General features: G+C 45.9%; 1 protein-coding gene across 1 annotated transcript in view; it reads left to right on the forward strand.

Moving 5' to 3' along the window:
- Nucleotides 1-450: 450 nt before the first annotated feature.
- IRS1 (insulin receptor substrate 1) overlaps nt 451-23,010 on the forward strand; it is a 47,530-nt gene continuing 24,970 nt past the window's right edge. Inside the window, exon 1 of the mRNA XM_050977981.1 lies at nt 451-5,059. Coding sequence (XP_050833938.1) covers nt 1,503-5,036 — 3,534 coding nt within the window. The 5' untranslated portion in view covers nt 451-1,502 and the 3' untranslated portion in view covers nt 5,037-5,059. The remainder of the gene's footprint in view (nt 5,060-23,010) is intronic.

Here is a 23,010-nt window from a genome sequence, read left to right on the forward strand (position 1 = left end):
CCCGCCAGGCCCCTGCCGGGGACCGGCCGCGCTGGCAGCGCCGGGGCCGCGTCTGAGCCCGAGGAGAGGAACGAGCCCCGGGCGGGGCGGGCGCGGCCCCACGGCCGCAGCCACAGCGCCTCCGCTCCCTTCCCCTCCTTCCGAGGCCGGCGGCAAGGGCTGCGGGCGGGAGCATCTCCCCTCCCGGCCGGGCCCAGGAGCCGCCACACTGCAGAGGCCGCCGGCGGCTGGTATAAAAAACAAGGCGCTGAATGGCGTCTACGCCTCTTTACTACGCGCCGCGCCCCAGCCCGGCCGGGCGCCGCCGCAGCCGTGACGGACGGGCGGCGGCACCAATGAGGGCGCGGCGGCGGCGGCCCCGCGGCCGCGCTGAATGAGGGCAGGGCGGAGGGCGGAGCGGCGGCGCTGGCCGGGAGCCCGGCGGCGGCTCCGGGGATGGTCCACGCACTGGCGCCGTCACGTGTTGTTCTCCTTGGAGTGAGCCTGAGCCGCGGCGGCGGGCGGAGGGGGCTGGACTGCCGAGCGCGGCCCCCGCCGCCTGTTTTGGTGCGGGGCGCCGGGAAACTCCGAGGAGAAGCCGGCGGAGAAGGAGCCGCCGCGGCGGTGCCCGCTCCCCCGGCGGGCTGGGGCACGGGAGGGGGCCGCGCCGCCGGCCGCTGAGGCGCTGCCGCCTGGAATGAAGAGGAGGAGGAAGAGAGGATGTTCCTTCGGCACTCGGGCTTGCCTCCCCTCCCGCCGCTGCCGGGCTGCGCCGCGTGTGGAAATGGCACTTTCTCTGCCTAACGAGATGGGACTGAATGGGGTCGCCAGCCTCCTCCGCACGCGCGAGCGGGAGCAGCAGCCTCGGCGCTGATATTTGGGGAAGGGGGGTTGTATTGTAGGCGGCATTTTTTTTTTTTTTAATTTTCTCTTTTTTGCGAGGAGAGGAGAGAGGGGAGAGCAGCGTGTATTTTTGGGTGCAGACCCCGGACTTTGCAAAACAATCTCCGCCCCCAAGAGGATATTTAATCTGCAACAGAGATCGCTGCTCGCGGAGGCAAACTTGAGCCGGGGAAGGGGTGCAGGGAGCGGAGGAAAGGGACCCGCACCCCGCTACCGGCCCCGCCGGAGCCCGACCCCTGCAAGAGAAGATGCGTTTTTCATTCCCGGCTGCTCATTTTGGGACGAGACTTTCGTCTGGACTGATCGGGACTGGACTTTTTAAAGACGAGCTTACGCGTCTAAGCGCGATTTGGGCATAAACAGCAACACAAACTCTGATTTGGTGCTGGAAGCTGCCTCTGCCACTGAACAGCTGCTCTCACCCTGCTTCTGTCCCTCCCCCGTCCCGTTCTCAAAAGAGGATCCTGAGCTGTTTTGCCTTTTTTCTTTTTTTATTTCCTTTTTTTTTTTAATTGTTGTTGCATGAATTTTATTTTAGGTGGTTGCCTTTCCTGGCTGGCTTGGTTGTTTTGGGGTCTTGCAGACTGCAAGCTGCAGTAACAACTCCACCACTTCTCATCATGGCCAGCCCCACGGATAATAACGAGGGCTTCTTCTCAGATGTCAGAAAGGTGGGTTACTTGCGCAAACCCAAGAGCATGCATAAACGATTTTTCGTGCTGAGGGCAGCCAGTGAGTCTGGACCTGCCCGGCTGGAGTATTATGAGAATGAGAAGAAATGGAGACACAAGTCAGGGGCCCCCAAGCGCTCCATCCCACTAGAAAGCTGCTTCAACATCAACAAACGGGCTGACTCCAAGAACAAGCACCTGGTGGCCCTCTACACCAAGGACGAGCACTTTGCCATTGCAGCTGACAGTGAACCTGAGCAGGAGAGCTGGTACCAAGCACTGCTGCAGTTGCACAACAGGGCCAAGGGCCATCATCACCTCCATCACCATCACCACCACCATCACAGTGATGTCACTTTTGGAGGCAGCAGCACAGGACTGGGGGAAGCAGGTGAGGACAGCTATGGTGAGGTAGCCCCCGGTCCAGCTTTTAAGGAAGTTTGGCAAGTAATTCTGAAGCCTAAGGGCCTAGGCCAGACAAAGAACCTGATTGGCATCTACCGCCTGTGCCTGACTAACAAGACCATCAGCTTTGTAAAGCTGAATTCAGATGCCGCTGCTGTGGTGCTGCAGCTGCTCAATATCCGCCGCTGTGGTCACTCTGAGAACTTCTTCTTCATTGAGGTGGGACGCTCAGCTGTCACTGGACCTGGTGAGTTCTGGATGCAAGTGGATGACTCAGTGGTGGCACAGAACATGCATGAAACTATCCTGGAGGCCATGAGAGCCATGAGTGAGGAATTCCGGCCCCGTAGCAAGAGCCAGTCCTCCTCAAACTGTTCCAACCCGATCTCTGTGCCCCTTCGCAGGCACCACGTCAACAACCCTCCACCGAGCCAAGTGGGGCTCAGTCGGCGGTCCAGGACTGAGAGTGTCACGGCCACTTCTCCTGCCGGTGGTGGAGGTACAGGTGGCAAACCCAGCTCTTTCCGGGTTCGAGCATCAAGTGATGGGGAAGGCACTATGTCAAGACCTGCCTCTGTGGATGGTAGCCCAGTTAGTCCCAGTGCTAACCGGACTCATTCACACAGACACCGTGGTAACTCCAGGCTCCATCCTCCACTCAACCACAGCCGGTCCATCCCAATGCCTTCCTCGCGCTGCTCTCCTTCAGCCACCAGTCCAGTCAGCCTGTCATCTAGCAGCACTAGTGGCCATGGCTCCACCTCAGACTGCCTGTTCCCACGAAGGTCTAGTGCTTCAGTTTCTGGCTCTCCTAGTGATGGTGGATTTATTTCTTCTGATGAGTATGGTTCAAGCCCGTGTGACTTTCGCAGCTCTTTTCGTAGTGTAACTCCTGATTCTTTGGGACACACACCCCCTGCCCGGGGTGATGAAGACCTCAACTACATCTGCATGGGAGGGAAGGCCACCTCTTCTTGCTGCAGCCTGGCAGCGCCCAATGGCCATTTCATCCCACGCACCTGCCACCCTCAGCAGCAGCCCCGCTATCCTAGTACACCCTGCTGTCCTCGAAGTGGTAATGAGGAGGTTGCTGACTTGGAGAAGGCATTCAGAAAGCGGACTCACTCTGCAGGCACTTCGCCCACCATCTCCCACCAGAAAACACCCTCACAGTCTTCAGTGGCTTCCATTGAGGAGTACACGGAGATGCTGCCTTCTTACCCCTGTGGCAGCAGCAGGCTGCCCTCCTACCGCCACTCAGCCTTTGTGCCCACTCACTCCTACCCAGAAGAGTGCCTGGAGATGCACCACATGGACAGTGGCCATCATCGGACCAACTCTGCCCCGCACACGGATGATGGCTACATGCCCATGTCGCCTGGTGTAGCCCCTGTGCCCAGTGGTGGGGGGCCCCCCAAGGGTGGTGACTATATGCCCATGAGTCCCAAGAGTGTGTCTGCCCCGCAGCAGATCATCAACCCTGGCAGGGGTGGCCGCCACCCTCCAGCCACAGTGGACTCTAATGGCTACATGATGATGTCCCCCAGTGGCAGCTACTCCCCCGACAGCAGCTCTGCGGGCTACGGCAAGATCTGGACAAATGGTGCCGGCCACCACCCAAAACTCTCAGTGGAGAGCAACGAAGGGAAGCTCCCCTGCGGCGGCAGCGACTATATCAACATGTCCCCAGCCAGCGGCTCCACCACCAGCACTCCGCCCGACTGCTACTTCGGGGCTGCGGGGCAGCCGGGGGTCGAGGAGGCGGCCACCGCAGCGCACCACAAACCCATCTACTCCTACTTCTCGCTGCCACGATCCTTCAAGCACGTGCACCGGCGGGGCGGCAGCAGGCCGGCGGGGACAGCCGAGGAGGGCAGCCCTCAGCCCCGCATCGCTCTCGGCTCCAGCCGACTCCTTTACGCGGCCGAGGACTCGTCCTCCTCCACCAGCAGCGACAGCCTGGGTGGCGGCGGCGGCCCCGAGGGCGGCCCTCCGCCTCAAGCGCAGCCCCCACGCAAGGTGGACACGGCCGTGCAGACCAAGGGCCGCCTGGCGCGACCCACGCGGCTGTCGCTGGGGGGCCCTAAGGCCAGCACCCTGCCGCGGGCCCGGGAGCAGCCCCCGGTGCTGCTGCCCCCGGAGCCCAAGAGCCCCGGCGAGTATGTGAACATCGAGTTCATCGCCGGCGAGAAGCCGCCCTTCCCCTCGTCTGCCCTGAGCATGGCCCTGCCGCCGCCGGGCAGCGAGGCCGCCGAGGAGTACATGAACATGGAGCCGGGGCCGCCGCGGGCGCCCTGCCCGCCTGGCTTCCCCACCGCGCGGGCGGCCCGGCTCGGCCGGGACTACGTGGCGATGCAGCGGGGGGGCGTCGCGGCCGGCGGGGGCTCCTGCTCGGACTACGCGGACAGCCCGTCCCCCGGCTCGCCCGCCCGCCTGGTCAGCTACGCCGAGGTGCGGGGGGGCCGCGCCGGCCCCGAAAAGCCCCCGCCGGCGGCCGCCACCGCTGCGTCCCCGGAGCTGTCGCGGCCGCCGGCCGAGCTGTCGGCGGCGCCGCCGCGTTCCTCCTCCCTGCTGGGGGGCCTGGGCGCTGGCAGCGCCTTCACCCGTGTCAGCCTCAGCCCCGGCCGCAACCAGAGCGCCAAGGTGATCCGCGCCGACCCACAGGGCGGCCGGCGGCGGCACAGCTCCGAGACCTTCTCATCCACGCCGAGCGCGGCCCGCGGAGCAGCGGGCGGGCTCGGGGCACCCTTCCCTTGCGGCGGAGCGGGGGGCGCCGAGGAGGTGAAGCGGCACAGCTCGGCCTCCTTCGAGAACGTGTGGCTGCGGCCCGGCGCGGGGGAGGCGGCCGCCCGCCGGGACCTGGGGGTCGCGCCTGCCCTGGAGAACGGGCTCAACTACATCGACCTGGACTTGGTGAGGGACTGCGGCCACCGCCGCCACCACCACCCACACGCCTCCGCCGAGGCGAAGCAGCCGCTGCCGCCGAAGCCCCCGGGCCAGCAGCGCGGGAGTGGCCACTGTGGCGAGGATCTGAGCGCGTACGCCAGCATCAGTTTCCAGAAGCGGGAGGAGATGTAGGAGCCGGGCGCCCGCCGGGGAAGGTGAGCCGGGACGGGATGGGGCGGGGCGGGGTGAGGTGAGGTGGGGCGCGGCTCCGCTCCGCTCGGGGAGTGGAACGACAGCGGGGAGGGGGCTGGAGCGGGGGTCGAGGCTGCTCGTGGCGGTGCCTTCCCCCGGGCTGGGGGCGGGCGGGCGGCATCGTTCCCCGGGCAGCCATGGCTTGGATTGGTTTCGTTGAGCCTTTTGGCCTCGCTGCAGCATGTTTTAATAGCAGAAGCGTCCAGGAGTGAAGCATCTCTGCGGGTGTCCCGCCGCTGGTCCGCATCTGTGCGGGCTGGGGAGTGCTTCCAAAGCAGCTTTGGACGCTCCTGTTCAGCCGGGGATACAATACTCTCCTTTCCTTACCGTGTTGCCACGTTTTTTTTACTTTTCGTAATTAGCAGTGCTTCGGAAGTGTGTGGGAGAGGGGTGTGAAAGCGAGTCGCTTCTAGTACTGGGCTGGAAGCAGGAAACTCCCAGGGCAATCCTGGTTTGGTCAGTGATTGTGGCTAAGAGTAGAGCAGTGCATGCACTGCTAACTCGTGCATGGCTAAGGGCATCTACCTCACGGGGCTGTGACCGGTGTTAATTCAGTTTTGTTGGAAGGAGCTGTGAGTTTGGAAACAGACTTCAAAGCCTTTAGAACATTGTATCTATCACTTGTGTTAGGGCTGATGTCTGTGCGGCTGTCCCTCACCTGCCAGTGTTACAAACAGCACAAGAACTGTGTTCTTAGCTTTGACTAATGTGTTCTGCTTCTTCCTGAAGCTTTTAATTTTTAATTCGGGAAAAACTTCTGCCAGTCTGTTGCACGTTGATTACAGACATATAAGATGAGCAAGAGCCTTGTTGAAAGCAGTGTGATGTTTCTGTTGAGTGGGAACTTCATGCAGCACAGAACATCTCTTGTTAAGAGCTCATAATGTACAGCAAAGTACCTGTGTCCTTTCATGAAAGGTGAAGAGTGCTTTGTTTTGGTGCAGGAGAGTACTGGCAGATAGTTATGTAGTAAATTTTGTCATTCAATTTTAACAGTTTTCTACATACCTGAGCAACAGCAATCAGAGTAGTTAAAGCAGTTACTCTGAATATATGGGGGATATTAGGGGGTGAATCTCATAGCACTGTTTACATCATCTCAGTATTTGTGTCCCTATGCTGAAAGGAACATTGAGGGCTGGTGTTGGTGTGATGCCTGGGATCACATATTTTTCATTTTTAGGTGTTTTGCATCCTTATAACCTGGAAAAAAGCAAAACAGTCTCTTCACATTTGCTGCTTGGCATTGCTGCTGTTGCCCATTAGAACAAAGCAATTAAGTATTGGTCTTACATGACCTACAAATATTAGGATAATTTGAAAGTTTGAGGTGGGACTTAGGATCAGTGCAAATATTGCCAGTCTGGTTTGAGTGGTAACTGGTCGGAAATGATAACGTTTGTGCTGACAGGACTGTGCTGAGTGTCACCCTACATTATTTGTGACTAAATGGACACAAATTTACACAGCCACACCTTTTCTCAGTTCTGGCCTGTGCTTGAAAGAGTCCTCTTTTTGAAGATGGCTCTTGTTACCCTGGGAATCTATATCTGCTTAGGACAGCATAGGTGGTGTGAATTCTTCAGGAGGGGACTTTTGCCACAGGATGCCACATGTTCTGTGGTTAAATCACTTTGCTGGGAGCATCACTGTTCCCTCCCACCTGTGCAGTGTTGAGACTGGAGAGTAAGTGTGAGAGAAGATCCTTGGTCAGTGTGTGGGTAAATAAAGAATATATGAAGGGTATGAGAAGGCAGGTCTGGCAGGGAGTAGTGTCATAACTGCTTACACAGTTTTTTTCCAAATGCACTGCTTTCCTTTTGCTGTGGATAACTTGTTTAATTGAACTATATGTCATCTTTAACATACAAGCTGTGGCAATGCTCTCCATGGTGGTGTTAGGTAGATACCTGCTGTGGTTATGCTGTTCAGTGAAAGATTATGATGTGGAAGACCTCATATAAGAACTCACTGAAAAATACTATGCAGATGCTTTTAATGGCAGCATTGTGTAAAATAGAGTGCTATAGAGTAATTGTTATTTGAAGATGGTTCTTATTTCCCAAAATTTGGATTGGATTGAGGAGGCACAGCTTCTGAGAGGCAAGGGAAGAATCAGGTTGTAATTATATGGGGAGTTTGAGCCATAGCTGTTCCTTCTCCCTTCCCACTGTAAAGCTTTGTTGGTTGCTTGTAGCCTTCTCAGACGTTAACTGAGGACTTTTGTTTCCCAGGTTAGATTTCCTGCTGTCAACTGAAACTGCTCTTGTAAAATTCAGCCTGACTAGCTCATCTCTTGAGTGTGCTAAGGAAAGAAACACAACGTTTCATTCATACTAAACCATTTTTATAGTTATTTTTTGACATGTGCTTGTACCTTTTTTGCTTTAGAGGCAAAACTTAGGTTTGGCAGGAGACTTTTTCTGTGTAGGTTGTACCTTATGCCATTCCTAAGAAAACCTGCCTGGAGCTGAATGATTTATGGGACTGCTTGCACATGCCTGAAAACGTTGTTGAGCGCCTTCAGCCAAACCATTCACCTGAAAACTCCACAGTTCCCCAGAGCTTTGCCTGCCTTTCCCAGCGAGCAGCAGAGCAGGCTGTGCCTCCTTGGCCAGCTTCTCCTGTGCTCCTTGTGGCAGCTGAGGCTGTTCAGGCTACAGCTGAGAGCAGAAAGGTTGTGGTTGAGGTTTCTCCTGTTGGTGTCTGAGCAAATGAAAGATGAAGGAAAAGCTGCTTGGTGTGTTTGCAGATACAGCAGAGAGGAGAAAACATCTAGAGCTGGGAAGGGAAAGGTGAAGTTGCAGGCTTCAGAGCAAGGGCTGGGGAAGGCTGCGCTAAGTACTCTTAGTTACTCTTTCTCTTTACTCTTCCTCTCTTTCATGGGTTATTATTTGTACTTTAAATCTCAGAAGTGGCAAAGGGACTGTACATGTTGGTTTTCTTTTTCCCCTCAATAGAACAATTTTCTACCCCATCCCAAAGGCCAAAACTGTCTGGATAGTGCTTGTTTTATCCGTTCTGGAATTTTCTGTTGTTGCCATCTACAAGACAATGACCCCAAATGTTGGCTATTCATCTCCTAAAAGTAAAATAACTGTTGCTGCTTTGATGCAAACTACCTGACTCCTGTCCTTTTCCCTGCTCCCCTGTCTTTCTCTGCCAGCTGCCTCCAAGATGTTCAGGCATAAGATTCTGAAGTATTTTTAGTCTCTTTCAAGTGTAATTATTTCTCCTGACATTAAGGATCCTGGCTGAAATAATAATGTTGTTTCCCAAATTTCATTGAAAAACATTTCTTTCTCACCCACAGAGTTCCTCTGCACTCTCCAATCCCATTGCCTTCCCTGTCATATATTCTTGGCTGTTTCCCAACAGCTGGCCCTGCCCTAGCTGTCTTCTTTTTTCCTGTTAGAAGTGCTGTAGTTTCAGTGCAGTTCTATATGCTCTCCTGCCCAAATCTTTACCTCTGCTTTAGACAACTGCGTACTGTTGTGTTGTCTAGCCTAGCTGGTGAATCTTGGATCCTCTGATGAGTGGCCTTTTATGCTGTAGCTGGAAGGCTTCGTTGCTGCAATTGCCAAGTTATGCTGGGAAACACCAGCCCATGACATGGAAAAATTGAGGGGAGAGAGCAGTGTAGCCCAAAGGCGTTTTCCTCCTGCTTAGAGTTTTGCATGCACAGATGTGGTGGGCTGGTCCTGGCTAGACACCAAGTGTCCGCCAGAGCCACTCTATCACTCTACCCCTCAGCTGGATGGGGGAGAAAAAGATACAGCAAAAGGTTCATGAGATAAAGGCAGGGAGAGATCACTCTTGCCCTACTGTCGTGGGCAAAACAGGCTCCACTTTGGCAAATTAGTTTCATTTGTTACCAATCAAATCAGAGCAGGATAATAGGAAATAAAAACTAAATCTTAAAACACTTGTCCCCCACCTCTCCCTTCTTCCTAGCTGGAGGGAGCTTTACTCCCCATTTCTCTACTTCTTCCTCACAGCAGCACAGGGGGATGAGAATGGGGATTTTGGCCAGTTCACTGCATGTTGTCTTTGCTGTTACTTCCTCTGCAGAGCATTTTCCTGTATCCACAGTGGTCTCAGATGTCCTCACTCCTCTCTCTGGCTGCAGTTGTGCAGTTTTTTCCTGTTCCTAAATACATAATCCCAGAGGTACTGCTACTGTCAGTGGCACTGCTTGGTCTTGGCTAGCAGCAGGTGCATCTTGGAGCTGACTGGCAGTGGCTCTGTCACACACAGGGGCAGCTTCCTGCAGCTTCTTGGAGGAACCACCCCTGTAGTCCCCCACTGTCAAAACCCTGCACACAAACCCAAGACAACAGGTGAGCAGATGTGGATATGCTGTGGATCCTGCTTTTGGGGTTGCTGTGAGAAGGCTCCTCAAATGAGCAGGGGTTTTGAAGATGAACTGCTGATAACTTGTGTTCTGAGTATATAGTCAAAAAATATTCCAAAAAGGAAACCATTAGATGTTGGCTCTGGAGAAACAGGAAGTGCGGTAGCAGAACAGTAGAATGAATTCAGGTATCTTGCTTTGATCTCTAAAGCTTCAAAGCTTCATTTCCATTTTGTTGATGACTCTGAGAACTCCTGAATGTAAGTGCTAATAACACAGAACAGAATATATGTAGTATAAGCAAGTGGTAACTTGGCTCACTCTAGCTTTGATGCTGACTGTTTCACCCACTGCATGGGTGGTTTGGGGTTTTTTGGTGATGTAAGAAAATGGAAAAGAGTACAATGGGAATTCAGCACAAGGACATCTATAGGGTTTTTAGACCTTTTGCCTGTATCCAGTTAAAGCAAAACACTTTTAAGGGTAGAACTAAACTTTTGTGTGGTTCTCATGAAAATACACATGATGGTAAATAGAAAATTACTCATGTCATTCTTGTACTATATACTGGATTTTGGTTTTTTTTTTTTTTTTTTTTTTCCTGGGAGACTGCTTGCTTTTTTAATTTATTTCCTTCATAGTTTTCAATAGTTTTGTTCTTTTTCTCAAGTTAAAAACTTAAGGTGGAACAACAGCAATTCATAAAATCATAGGATATCCTGGGTTGGAAGAGACCCACAAGGGTGCCAAAACAAGACTTGTACAGTTGAATTAAGTTTCTAGGGGCGTGTTGTTTCCTGAACTGAAGAACAGAAATTTCTGTAGTTTTGGGTCAGCACCAAGGTAAATACCAGCATGTTATGGAAGTTTTTCATGCTTTGTGGCTATTACTGTAGACAAAACAGTGCATTTCTTAGTGTATGCACACACCAGTTTTTCCCCACACCTAATTATTTGCCAGAATTGAGTCTGTGTCTCAACATACTTGCATATTTGCAGTTCTCCTGTTTAACAAGACCACAAGCTTATAATTAACGGCTTTAGGTGTTTCTCTTTTGTTTTCCTGACTTAAAAACTGAAACAGAATGATTTATAAACAAATTCATATGATTATGAGGTACTACCTGGACTTCTTTAGCACATGGTTTTCACATTTAGTTAATGTTTAGGCTGGTTTTTGAATGTGGTTTAAATTTGAAAATGAAACAGGACATTGCAGGGTGAGGATGATGCTGATTTTTAATAGCAACTGCAGGGAGATCATAAATTTCCTTAGATAACACTTGTAAATAGAGAATTACAACTTGTTAATAAAATGCAGCAAGCAGCTGTGGAATGGGAATGTAATTTGACCAGTATCTTCAATATGGTGCATTGTTTTAGGACTACTTTATGATAGCTAAAATTTTATATTCATTAGGACTGTACAGTTTTCATGACTTTCTAAATACATCAGTGCAAGTACTGAAAGTAAATTTACTTGAATATTCTTTTGATCAAGTAAGTGTATAATAGCTTATTTGTAAAGAAAGTATGGGGTTTTTTTCCAGTTTGTCGAAGCTCTGAAAATTAATCTGTTCAATACTGATTATTACATGAGTAAAGTCACATAAGCTTTAAAAATAATTTTGGTGTCCAGTGATATGGAAGAGAAATAGATATTATTTTCCAAAACTAATTTGACTTTAGGTTTAACTTCTGTGCCAAGTTTCAATGAAAACTAATTATTGTGTTTGATTGACAGAGTTATGGAATAATCTTAAGAGACAAGAGGAAGAAGGAGGGGAAAGGTGTTCATGGGACCTGTGCCATGACCAGCAGAGACTGGGGGTTGCTGGCAGAACCTAATGGGGAACTTGAGGTGAAGGCTGGGGAGCACTTACAGAAACTGGTGGAAATGAGAGAGAAATTACTTGGGGGACACACAGACTATGGCAGGATGATGTAGACAGAGCAAATTGCAAGGTGTTTGTGATCTGAGGGGAGCTGGGATGGTGATATTTGAAAGTTTGAGGATGAGTATAGAGAAATGTGGAGAGCCTGGATAGACACAAAAAGTTTCTTTTAGAGGTGCTCATTTTGCATGGTACTGCAGTTTTCTGAAGGTGTTTTTCCTTCTGTTTTTTTTTTTTTTATCTTTATTACAGGGATGAACACTCTGCTTAGAAAGTACATGTAGTCCTTATTTGTTATTGGATTTTTTTTTTTTTTTAGTATTTGGATATTGTGCTGACCTTAACAGGATGATTTGCTTAGTAAGGCAATCAGAATTTACCTCCAGCTCTCCTTTTCTGAATTCTTTGTCTTGCAATATCCCTGTCACAACCACAGCAGTAAACCACAGATACAAATCTGAATTAAGTACAAGATAAATAAGAATGAGTGAATTTTAACATAAAAACTCCTTGATTTTATAAAATACGTACAGTAGATGGAGGACTATATTCACACAGTTTTTTTTTAACTGCAGCATATTCTTCTTTACACTCTACTACTTGGACAGTTATAAATTTGATTTGGGTTCATTAGTTTAATAATTTGTCTTATGGATTAGTAGGTATAGATTCTCTGACTTTTTAAAATTTAAATAATATATTGTTAAAGAAAACTTCAAATGACAAAGTTATTGTGGCTTGTTACAGAAGATGTGGTTTTCATTTTGTGGTAAGAGCTGCAACACAAATATATTAATACTGACAAATGTGCCTAAATTCCCAACTTGTCAGAATAGTAAAAACTGGCTTTTGGTCATCTGTACATGATCTGATGTGTTACAGTCCCTGTTCATAAAAGTGAGTAGCATTATTCTATTTTTACATAATTCTGGGGCTTTGATAAGTGGTGATTATTATTTTGACTACATGAAATAGAGATAGTGAAGGAGAGACATTGGTAACTTGAAAAAAAAAGATTCACAAGTTTAACAGCTTTACTCTCTGCTTACAGAAATGATGTGAAATTTAACAAAAGCCAAGGTGTGAACAGATAAAGGAGATTTAAATAAGCCTGGCACTCTTAACTAACTAAAGGATGTCTTGATATATGTCTCTCTGATCATGCTTGACATATCTAGGTCATGTTCTCTGAAGACTATTATTAGAGATTTAACCTTGGGTAATTGTGAAGTGTATTTTCTTCAGAGTAATTTTTGATCAGGTAGATGAGACAGTGGAAGTTTGTGTGTGTTCAAGTGCTTGTGAGAATTTGGGAGTCTAGTTGGAAGACCTGGTTTCAGCCACCTGAGCCAGAAGGTGAAATGTACTGTTCTGTGGTCTATGACAGAAGATTTACCTGTGTACATTTTGTCAACTGTTGTAAAATTCTATTTTTTTTGGAAGCTGGGAATGTGGAAAAAATGACCTGTTAAATTTTCAAATAGGATATGCTTTGGGAGGACATTGTGCACCTTACAGCTAGTAGAGCTGTTGAAGTGTACTGGCACATTTGAATTCTCTGATGATATGAGTTATGTAAGGAAGGAATGTAGAGTCGGGAACATCTACAGCTTTAATTGACTGTATTTCTTCTTCTTCTGCCTCAGCCTATCCCCTCCAGCCTGTGTAGGATTTGGACATTTTTAACCACTAGGGCACCTAAGGATTGCACATGCTTTCTTTGAAATACAGAATCTGTGTGAATAGGAAAAATGGGAATTAACTAGCAGCCTTGGTTCCTGTCTAGTTTCAGTGGTCTGGCTTTCAGTGTGGTGCACAAATATTTGTTAAGACATAACTATAGGGTAGGAACTCCATAAGCTGGATTTGCCAGTCAATAAAATACTTAACTAGTTTGTGCACAGGAGCCTTCCTTCAGTGGCACAGTTCCCTGAAAGAATAAAGAGCTTGAAGCTGGAGTGGAGGGGACTAAGCCAGTCTGATTGTATGGGTTCCGTCTGCCCTTACTTCACTGAACTATGGGCTTAAAACCAAGCCAAAACAAACTCTCCCATCATCCTCCTAACCAGATCCTGCATGTCTGTACATCACCAGTAACATTCATGTAAATGCTGTGCTGAGAGTTGTCTGTCTTCACTGAGACAGTAAAAGAACCTGAAGAACTGTACATGGGAGGTAGAAGATTGAGTTTGTTTCTCTTTTTACAGCACATCTCAGCTGGGGTCTTCTGTTTTTCAGTTTGTAAGTGACTGCAGAGGAATGGAAGGGAGGTGAGGAGCTTGAAACACCATGGCTGGAGCTGTGACTTGTTTCAGGTCTGACCTGAACTTCCTGTGCCCTGTGCTATGTGAGAGATGCAAAGACACTTCAAGTGACAGCTGATGTGTGCCAGTGAGGGAATCTTTCAGATTAAAACACTGGATGGCAATTAATCTTCAGCCAGCTGGTCTTCATTTTGAAGAGAAGATTGCTGTGTTAGAAAAGAGAATTTTAACCCCTAGAGAGCAGGAAATTAGTGACAGGGGAGATGTTTTGGCTTTAGAGACAGACTTGGAGCTTGGAATCCTCCTGTATGTGCTGCAGGGGAGTGCTGGTGTCCCAGTAAGTGATGCCTAGGCACTTTGCTGAAATACCTTGGAAACTGCTAGAGCAAGGAGACTGGTCTTCCAGTAATTCCCAGTTTGGTTTGAGGGCTCCTGTGCAAGTGATTGACAAAGTGTTTGGGAGTCACTATCAGCTGTGATGCTGGAGCCTTCACATCGATATTAACATAGGAGAAATACAGAAGCTCTTCTCTTTCCTGGAGAAGGCACAGATGTAACAGAGTGTCCTTTGCTGTGCCTGCTGTGTGATAGGGCTGGTAAAGTCTGCAGCCTTCCCTGCATGGTACAATGTGCTTCGGTATTTTGGAAATAATCTTGTATTTTGTTGCCTTTATCATCATCTTGTGAACATGATGCATAATGTTCTTGAATGCCTTGGATGTCTTAATATGGGTGGATAGCCATGTCTGATGTACATCTATCTTACCAGAGGCAGATGAAACTAGATAGAAGAGCAGTGATGGAAGCCAAACAGCTCCAGATCATCCCTTGTCCTTTTCCAGCTGCTCTGCACACTCCCTCCTCCCACAGTTGCTTCTTGGGAGCAGGAGTTAAAGAACGGTGCACTGTGCATGAACGTGGGACTTTAAACATGTAAACGGGTCACTGTACTCTTCAATGGATTAACACAGCTGATCAATTCATATGCAAGGCAGTTTTGAATCCTTTAAACAATTTAAAAGTTCTTAAAAGTGAAACAAAGCTCAAATGTATTTAATTCTTTTCTGTATGGAACTTCTTTATCTAGCAGGCTCTGCTAGAAGGGGAAAGCCCTGCTGAAGGTGTGCAGGCATGTAGCTAGGGCATGTTTTTTCAGGCCTTTGAACTAGGTTAGGAATGTGTCTCAAGATGGAAGAATGAATAGTTACTTGGTGCTTTTAGCCTTCGGGCTTGAAACTCGCAAGAGGAATGTTATTGTGTCTTCAAAGCCTGTTTCACACAAGCCTTTGTTGAGCGGGAACTTGGAGAGTCTCTGTATTATCATGCACACAACAAAAAGAGCCAGCCACCCAATTTGATCTAATTGGGCAGCAGTGGTGAGATGTTTCTTCAGTAGGAAGGCTCTCGAAAACGGGGTGCATATTTTTAATTAGGAAATACCCTTTCGAGTGAAGGGATTGCCTACACGGACATTTACCAGCTTGCTAAAACTCTCTAATTACACTGATGCAATTCCCCATATGCACATCCCCTCTTTTTCACCTCTTCCCTATGCAGTGCTTTCCCAGGAAGAAAGCAAATATTTACATTTCTTTTAAATTCTGTTTTGACCCTGAGGTGGTGGTAGCACATCCCTGGAGAAGGCAAGCTGAGGTTGAGAAAGTGGGGTGGTTCAGGTTGAAGTAATTTTTGTCTTGCTTTCTCAAAACAAATCTGTATTCAGGACTAAATATGCTCTAATATATTAGCACTACCTAAATTAAGACAGAACTTTCACTCCGTGTAACTACCAAATGTTTAGAGGAAATAAACCCATTGCTCTTGTGAACATGAGTGGGGTTTGAAGTGCTAAAACCTCATTACCTCATTTCTGAGAACAGCAGCTGCTTCAGTAGATACCCAGAAAAATTTATTTTCATTTTAGTGTGAGTAGCCTAATGTTTATTCAAAACTGAATGCGATCAACAGAAAAGATGGGAAAATAGCTTTATTTTCCTAAGTTTTTTAGTAAAAAAGCCAAAAGAACTCTACAAAATCAGAAATTTTGAATTCGACAGTAGCCAGGTTCACTCAATTTCACCTACTAAAGAGATGAGGCTGAAAAAAAAGAAAAAAAGTGTCTTTAAATGCAACATTTTTGTTAAGTAACTTCATTAGGTGTTCAGGGATTTTGTTAGTTTTCATCCTGTTTTTCATTCAAACAGAGGTTGAAAAGTCATCATATAAAATTTAAACGGCTACTAAATAGTGACCTGTGTTGGTCATTAATTTCATGTCAAGAATCTGCATAAGTGTACACTAATACTATTGTCTAACTAGGGACTATATTAAATGCTAAATTAAAAGGTTATATTGCAGATCATCATGATTTAGTGGTTATTGGTGTTTGAGAATGACCATTAAGGACATTAAAAAAAAGTTTTCTCATTTGCTCATCTAAATTTGATTATTTTAATCACTTTAATTTGAATTAATCCACCGTGAAGCTAATTGTCAGTATGTACATGATAATTAAATGTATTTGAAGTGATATAATCATGCAGAAATGAAGGGTAGGCGCAGAAAGGACCTGGACACAGGATGTTGCCTGATGCAGAGGAACAGGAGCAGACAATCCATGAAATGATAGGAAGCTGAGTGGGGGAGAGGTGAGGGCAAAACCACAAGTACAGAAAAGTGGTGGTTAAATGTATTGAAGGGTAAGTGACAGGCATGCTGTGTAAATTGGCCAGCTCCTGGGTCTTCGGTAAGAGAAATTCAAAAGGTTAGAGAAGGGAAGGTTGTGTAGGAAGGGGCACAGGGGCTGAGTGAGCAGAAAGAGAAATTGGAATAATGCCGGGAAGCTCAGATTTCAGTTGATGTAATTGGACTTTAATGGCTTAAATGATTCATAATCTCTTAGCTTGATAGGCTGTTAATAAAATTTTAAACATAGGTATGAATGAAGCCTTGTACTGATAACATTGTGGGATTGCAGCAGTGGAAAGTGTTGATGTGCCAAGAATTGTTAGAGGAAGAAAATTCCTCTAACATACAATGTGTTCCTAAGTTTTGTGTAGGCATATTTTGGAAGAAGGTTTGAATGGTCCTTCTGCATGAATGAGCTATGAATTATTTTTCACCTAGGTGTGGAAGGAGAGGAATCTCCAATTGATGTAAATTGCTGTACCTGCTTGAGGTTGGTGGGACTAGGGCAGCATGCCTCAATTTAGAATGTGTCCCTTTAACAGCTTTCTTTCTTTTTCTGGAAGGTGTTACTACACTGTTCTGTTTGAATTAATAGTGAGTCCCTATTAATTTTAATTAGCTATAGTAATGAGTTAGCTCTAAAGGGCTACAAAATTATTTGTAATTCGATGTTTAGTTTATCTTCTACCTTGGTTATTTCATCTTCTCCAAAACTACTTCTCCTGAAGATTGGTGAGATGTTTGATCTGTCTTGATTCAAGCTTGTTTACTTCTGTGTTTCTTAGAGTAGCTCATCAGCTTTTATTCCTTTATCAAATAACTCCTGTGATGTTAATCATAGATTTGGGTCACATTTCAGCATTTGCATTTGGTTGAAAGAACAGGTAAAAGCAAAAGATTATTAGCAGGATTGCTTTATATACCGAAAAAAAGAGGACTACAAAATGTGTAATGGTAGCCTTTACAGGACTCCTGTTATTTGTAGGACTTTCCAATCTGTTTGTGCTTTTAACTGATGAACTCTTGTAGTAGCATCTTACTGTTCCTCACTGTAACTTTTTGAAAGGTTTTGCTTTGGTTTTATGAAGTCAAGAGTGATATAAGTCACTATCTGGGATCTGTTTCCCTGGCTTTATCCGTGGCTGATTCTTGCAGCTTTTACAATTGTGGTAAAAGCTGCAAAAAGCTGTTGTGCAGCTTTTACCATTGTGCAGTTCTGATTCCTTAGGCTCAGTTCATGCAGGTACATCTGAACTAAGGCCAGGGAGAGCTGCAGTAAGTGCAGGCAATCACTGCACTTCAGAAGCAGAATGCAGGAGACAGGTTTACTATCAGCCTAAAGAAGTGGAAGGCCACTCTGTTGTTTCTGTCTCCTTGAACTCTGGAGAGTTTTTTGGCATCCCCTGGAGAGCACTTGGGAATGTATTTAGGAGGAAATCCGGGACCATTTCTCTAGACATCATCTAGCTCCTAGTTTGGTTAAAACCAACTGTGAAACCCCATCTGCTATATTCTTTCAGGCAGCAAATCTTCAAGTAGAATACCTGATGTGATTAATGCCTTACATTGCCCTTGAAACCACACTTGTCTTGGTATACACTGCTGCTGCTTCTGCCTCTGCAGAAGCTGTCTGAGGTTGTCTGCAGGGTTGCTGGGAAGCTGTGCCATTAGTGAATTGTGATCCTGACCAGCTGCAGCACCAGCCCCTCAGCCCAGGGAGTCTTTGCAGGTGTGCTGGGTGAGAATCTGAGAGGGTTTATCAAAGTGGGTTTGCTTCTTCACTCACCCTGGAGGTGCTACTTCGAGGTAGGAATGCAGTGTAAGTGTATTTATGCTGTTAGAAAAAAACCCTCTTCTCAATTAGGGCTTGTTGTGGTTTAGGTGGTCTGTATCTGAGAGAAGACATCTTTTACTGCCAAACTTGTGCTTGCTGCTTTAGTATTCATGCTAGTTTAGCTGTCTGTGTTAGTCATCTTCTCAACCAAATATTTGCTGCCTGACAAATTAGCCTTTCTAGTTTAGATAAGGTCATATATATGTGGAAAATATTTTCAGGTGAAAATGAAAAAAAATATATGTAATGGCTTCAGACAGCTATCTTCTGGTACAGTTACTCAAGATGTCAAATGAGAAACAGGCAGGGTTCCCACCTTTCTGCCCCCAATTCTCCATGAAATTTAGTGATTATAGGGGGATTCAGTTAGAAACTGACTCCAGTATTCAATAAGTAACTGGCAGTGATAGAAGGAAACATCAGTTTCCCTAAAACATTTCCTACTGGTCTCACAGCAATTCAGATGAGTCTGTGGAAGAAAACTTTTGTTCTTTTATTTAAAAATCTCTTGCATGTTTGTCCCCAGTGGTGTATTACAAAACTGGAATACTGTTGTCTGGCACATGTGTGATTGTACAAACAAAACTTTTTTTTAACTATTGGTTGAACTTCTGACATTATGATCTACATTAAGAAGTAACCTCTTAAAGACAACTCTGCCTTTCTGCTGCTCTGTGCAATGTTTCCAGATGTATTTGGGTACAGTAAGAACATTAAAGTACTCCAAGAGTTATTACAGTTGACTGTAGCCTGGCTTTGGTTTTTCTCTTTGCTTCAGTTTTCTAACGCTTTCTGTTTTAAGCCTTATTTATTAATAAGTGTTACTGCATTCTGCTTATTTTTTTAAACTACTGTGTCATTTATTTGGCAGGAGAGGAGAAAGGTTAAAGTTCTCCTTACCTCCTCCCCTTCTCTCCAGTGAAATTTTTGATTGTTCTGTTTAATGAGTCATTTTCTCTACAGCTGAAGTTAATTTAGTGGCTAATGCAAGCAGTGAGTATTTTCTGAGTGAGGAAGTGAGAGATCTTTAATTCTTTCCCCTCTTTTCAAATACAAAGGTATATCTTGGGTGTTTCAAAAAAAAAACAAAAACAACATGGAAGAGAGCAGTGCCTGTTGGAGGTATTTTATCATTTAACAGTAGGTAACAAAACATCTGACTTCACTGAAGTCACTACTACAGGGGGTGTAGGTAGGGTTTGCAGTGGTGTACAGCTGCTGTATCTGCAGAAGTGCTCTTTTTCATTGGTTCTTTATCTGTATGTAAAAGCTGATAGTGAATGCTATTGAACTCTTAGTTGCTCTAATTCTTTCTTTCCTGCCTAAGTGTATGTGTGCATTAGAGAGAGTTCTGTGCTCTGGGCTGTTGAAGGCAATCTGGTCAAGAGCATTGTTTTCCAGAGAAAAAGGATAATCAAAAATTTGAAATTAAAATCACGTGTGAAATACTTCTGACGTGTATGTCATAGATTTGTAAAATCTGTTTCATATACTTCTGTTTGCTGAACATAGGGTGTTCTGATTTGGCTGAATAGTACCAAGTTACTGTGTGGCAATGTCCTCACACACAAGGCTTTGATTAAACATGAAAAAAAATATTAAAGGCTGGCCTACATACAAGCTTACACAGAGAAACAAAAAGTGTGAATTAAGGAAGATAGCATTTTTATACAAGTGTTTCAATACCATGCATAGTAATGGCTTGTCTGGGCAAATGAAAGGGACAGCATAGAGTGAAAGATGCATTTAGACCTTTGGGGAAGACACAGAGACATTTCATACCAGATCAGGGTTATTTCAGTTTTGTTTTGTTGGGTGTTTTTTTTTTTTGGTTTTTTTTTTTTTTTTTTTGTTTGTTTTTTTTTTTTTTTTTTTTTAAACAACTAGGTATAATTTTAACCAGGGTAAGTTCAGTGACTTTGTTTGCTCATGTGGACCACAGGTATGCATGGCTATTCAAGGTTCAGTCATCAGCTCAACTTCCAATTGACTAAAGCAGATTTTCCCCTTACCCTGAGCCCCTCGTGCCTTTGGTTGCAGTGTATGACAGTGTATTCCTGTGTTCAGTCAGGTTGCTGAGCTGAAGGTGCTGTCTGATTTGGGCCTCCCCTTCCCAGGAAGAAGAAGGGGGGGTTACTGGGGCAGGTGTGGTTAGAACTGTGTCTCTGAACAGCCTCTGGACAAGGGAGAGTTTGTGCTCTGTCAGTTCAGAGCATGAATGGGACTTGTACAGGAGGAGCTGCACAAGGGAAGCTTTAGGCATGCTTTCACTGCTGCTTTTTGCACTGTCATTTTGGAGAAGGATTCTTACCTCAGCTCCCATGCTGACACCTCCTTTGCCTCAATATATGCATTCCTGTAGCTGAGCCAGGCAGCTGCCTCAGAGACCAATCCAGGCTAAAAGTAACCTGGCTTAGGGAGGGTAGAAATCAGAAATCAGATTCATTTCATTGCATTCCTACAGACCCTAGTGCCAGGGCAAAGGAGGGGATGCTATGTGTGGTGGGAATTTTACAGCAACAAGACAGGCTTGTACAGGCTTCAAGTAGACATGAAACAGTGATCATCATCTCATTGCAACATTTTCATTCATTTTCCAAAGTGCTTATTTCATTGGGCCAAGGCAGTAATGATGGTGTGAAGCAGAAGGGGCTTGGTTTTTTCCTGCATTAGGATCGTAAAATCTTTCTAACTCTAATGGCTGGAAGTGAGCCTTATGCACAAAGGTTCTTTTGTTTTGTTTTTGTATAAACCCATTTGACGTTAAGCAGCCAAATCTCATCCTTTATGGTTGGTCTAATGCGTTTTTTAGAAGCTACTGTGCTTCTTGTTTAGCTTTCAGCCCCAGCTCCAGAAGGCTGCATCTCCTTACATGGTCTTGTCTGTTACCTGCTAAGTCAGGGATACCAAACCAGCACTAAACACCTCTGGTTAGAAATCTGAATTGCTTCTTTGGAGTGATAATTACTACAATAATTTTTCTGTCCTTCAGCTATGGAGAGTTTTCTGGGTTTTTTAAAAGAAGATTTCCAGTTCTTAATAGAAATAGGAGTGATTGTGCTGAATTGTGTAGTAAGGTGAGAGGTTTGTTGTTGTTTTGGTTTGTTTACTCTTGAATAATTTTCCTGAAAGGCTTTCTGTCTGCTCTCTCTGTGCTTATGGGACCATACAAGCTCTTGCTCCTTGGGAAATGTGTCACTGTGAGCTCTCTGTAGCAGATAGGCAAGAGAAAAACCCCAGTGGCTGAGGCTCATAGTGTAAGATTGTCAGAGTACCAAGAGCAGGTGAACTGATAGTTTACCTTACCCACTATTTGATTTGGATGTGCAGGGCAGAGATCAGTAGTTTACTGAGCTGTTAGGTGCTAGAAGGGGATGCACTTTGTGCCGTAAGGTAGATTCTAGGTTTTATTCCTCAGATCTGAAAGCAAGTATTTTGATTTGAAATCTTTGCCATCTTACTGTGTACTTGAAAATTAGGAACAGATGCAGGCTTTTTTTTTTTTTTTTTTTTTTTTTTGCAACAATGATTAAATGATTAAAGCTTAAGACATTCTTCCAAAGAAGGAGAAATAAAGATTTTTTTTCCCCCCTCATATTTTAGGACTAGCAAGATAAAGGAGAGGGAAAATAATGAACTTCTAAGAAAAACTTTCTGGATCTTTTCATGAAATGCCAAATTAAAAGCAGAACCCAAAGACCAAAATTAGTTAATGAAATTTTTTCTTAAAAAGAAGGAACCTAAAAATTCATGCATGGAATACCTGATGGGTGACCTTTGCTGTGGGCTCAGTGGGCTGAGTTTGGAAACAATAAACTTGTAATCTGAGGCCTCTGACCATGAAGGAATTGATAGAAGCCACAGCACAGTAGCCTGCTGCTCATCTTCTCACCATCCAAATGGTAATGCAGTGTGTCATAATAGTGAGGATGTATTTCTAAAACTTGAGATGAACAGCAGGAATGAAAATATCCAAGCATAACTCTGAACACTCTCTCTTCTAATGTTGAGTGTCCTGCACTGCTAAAGGTAAGAAGTCTCACCCTTTGGATGGAAGTTCTCAGATGTGGGCATTGGAAGGATGTTGAATAGTTGTGCAATTGCAGCCATATGTTCATTAATTAACGAGAAGTGGCCTGTCTGTGGCCTTTGGTGAGTTGTACATGAGTCTCACCACATGTTGAGAAACACTCTGATGTCACTTCCCTGTGCTCTGATGTATCTGCTGGTCTCTTTTTTCCTTCCCTGTAGGTGTGCTGGGGCAGGGACTGTCATTTTCCTGTGTTTGTGTAGCAGCCAGGCCTTGAGCTGTCACAGTGCACACGATGCCCATGATCATTGTCACTGGTTAGCTCTCCTTATCACTCCTTATCCCTGCACTTCTCTGCAGCACTGGCTGAGCCCTGGCTGAATGTGTAACGTGCTGACATTCAAAGTCTCCATAAACCCCAAATCAATAACCCTCACCTTGTTCAAAAACCTGGAGTTGTTAAGCTTTCTCCCCTTCCTCCATCCTGGTACCTGTTTCTGCCAAAACTTGTCCGGAAGCGCAGCAGGATGTTTTTCAAGCCTGCCTCATTAAGGTTGTAACCTTAATGGTTACAACCTTATTGAATGTGGTGTGCACACCAGCTTCCTTTCCTCTGTTTTTAACATTGAGTCTTGTGTGTGATTGCTTTCATTGCTCTGTAATCTGTCTTGCTGTTTCTACTTGCTGATTGGTTTTTAGAAATTATGGCAATCTTAAAAAGCACATCTCATGTAATAAGAATTGGATAATTTTTTTTTTTTTTAGCATCAAGTGATACTTTGTTACAAAACAAATGACAGGTGATCTGTCTTTTTTCCTGCCCACAGTTGTTGGGCAGCTTGTGAGGAA

Source organism: Serinus canaria, chromosome 9 (genome assembly GCF_022539315.1).
Source record: "Serinus canaria isolate serCan28SL12 chromosome 9, serCan2020, whole genome shotgun sequence".
Classification (NCBI taxonomy): Eukaryota; Metazoa; Chordata; class Aves; order Passeriformes; family Fringillidae; genus Serinus; species Serinus canaria.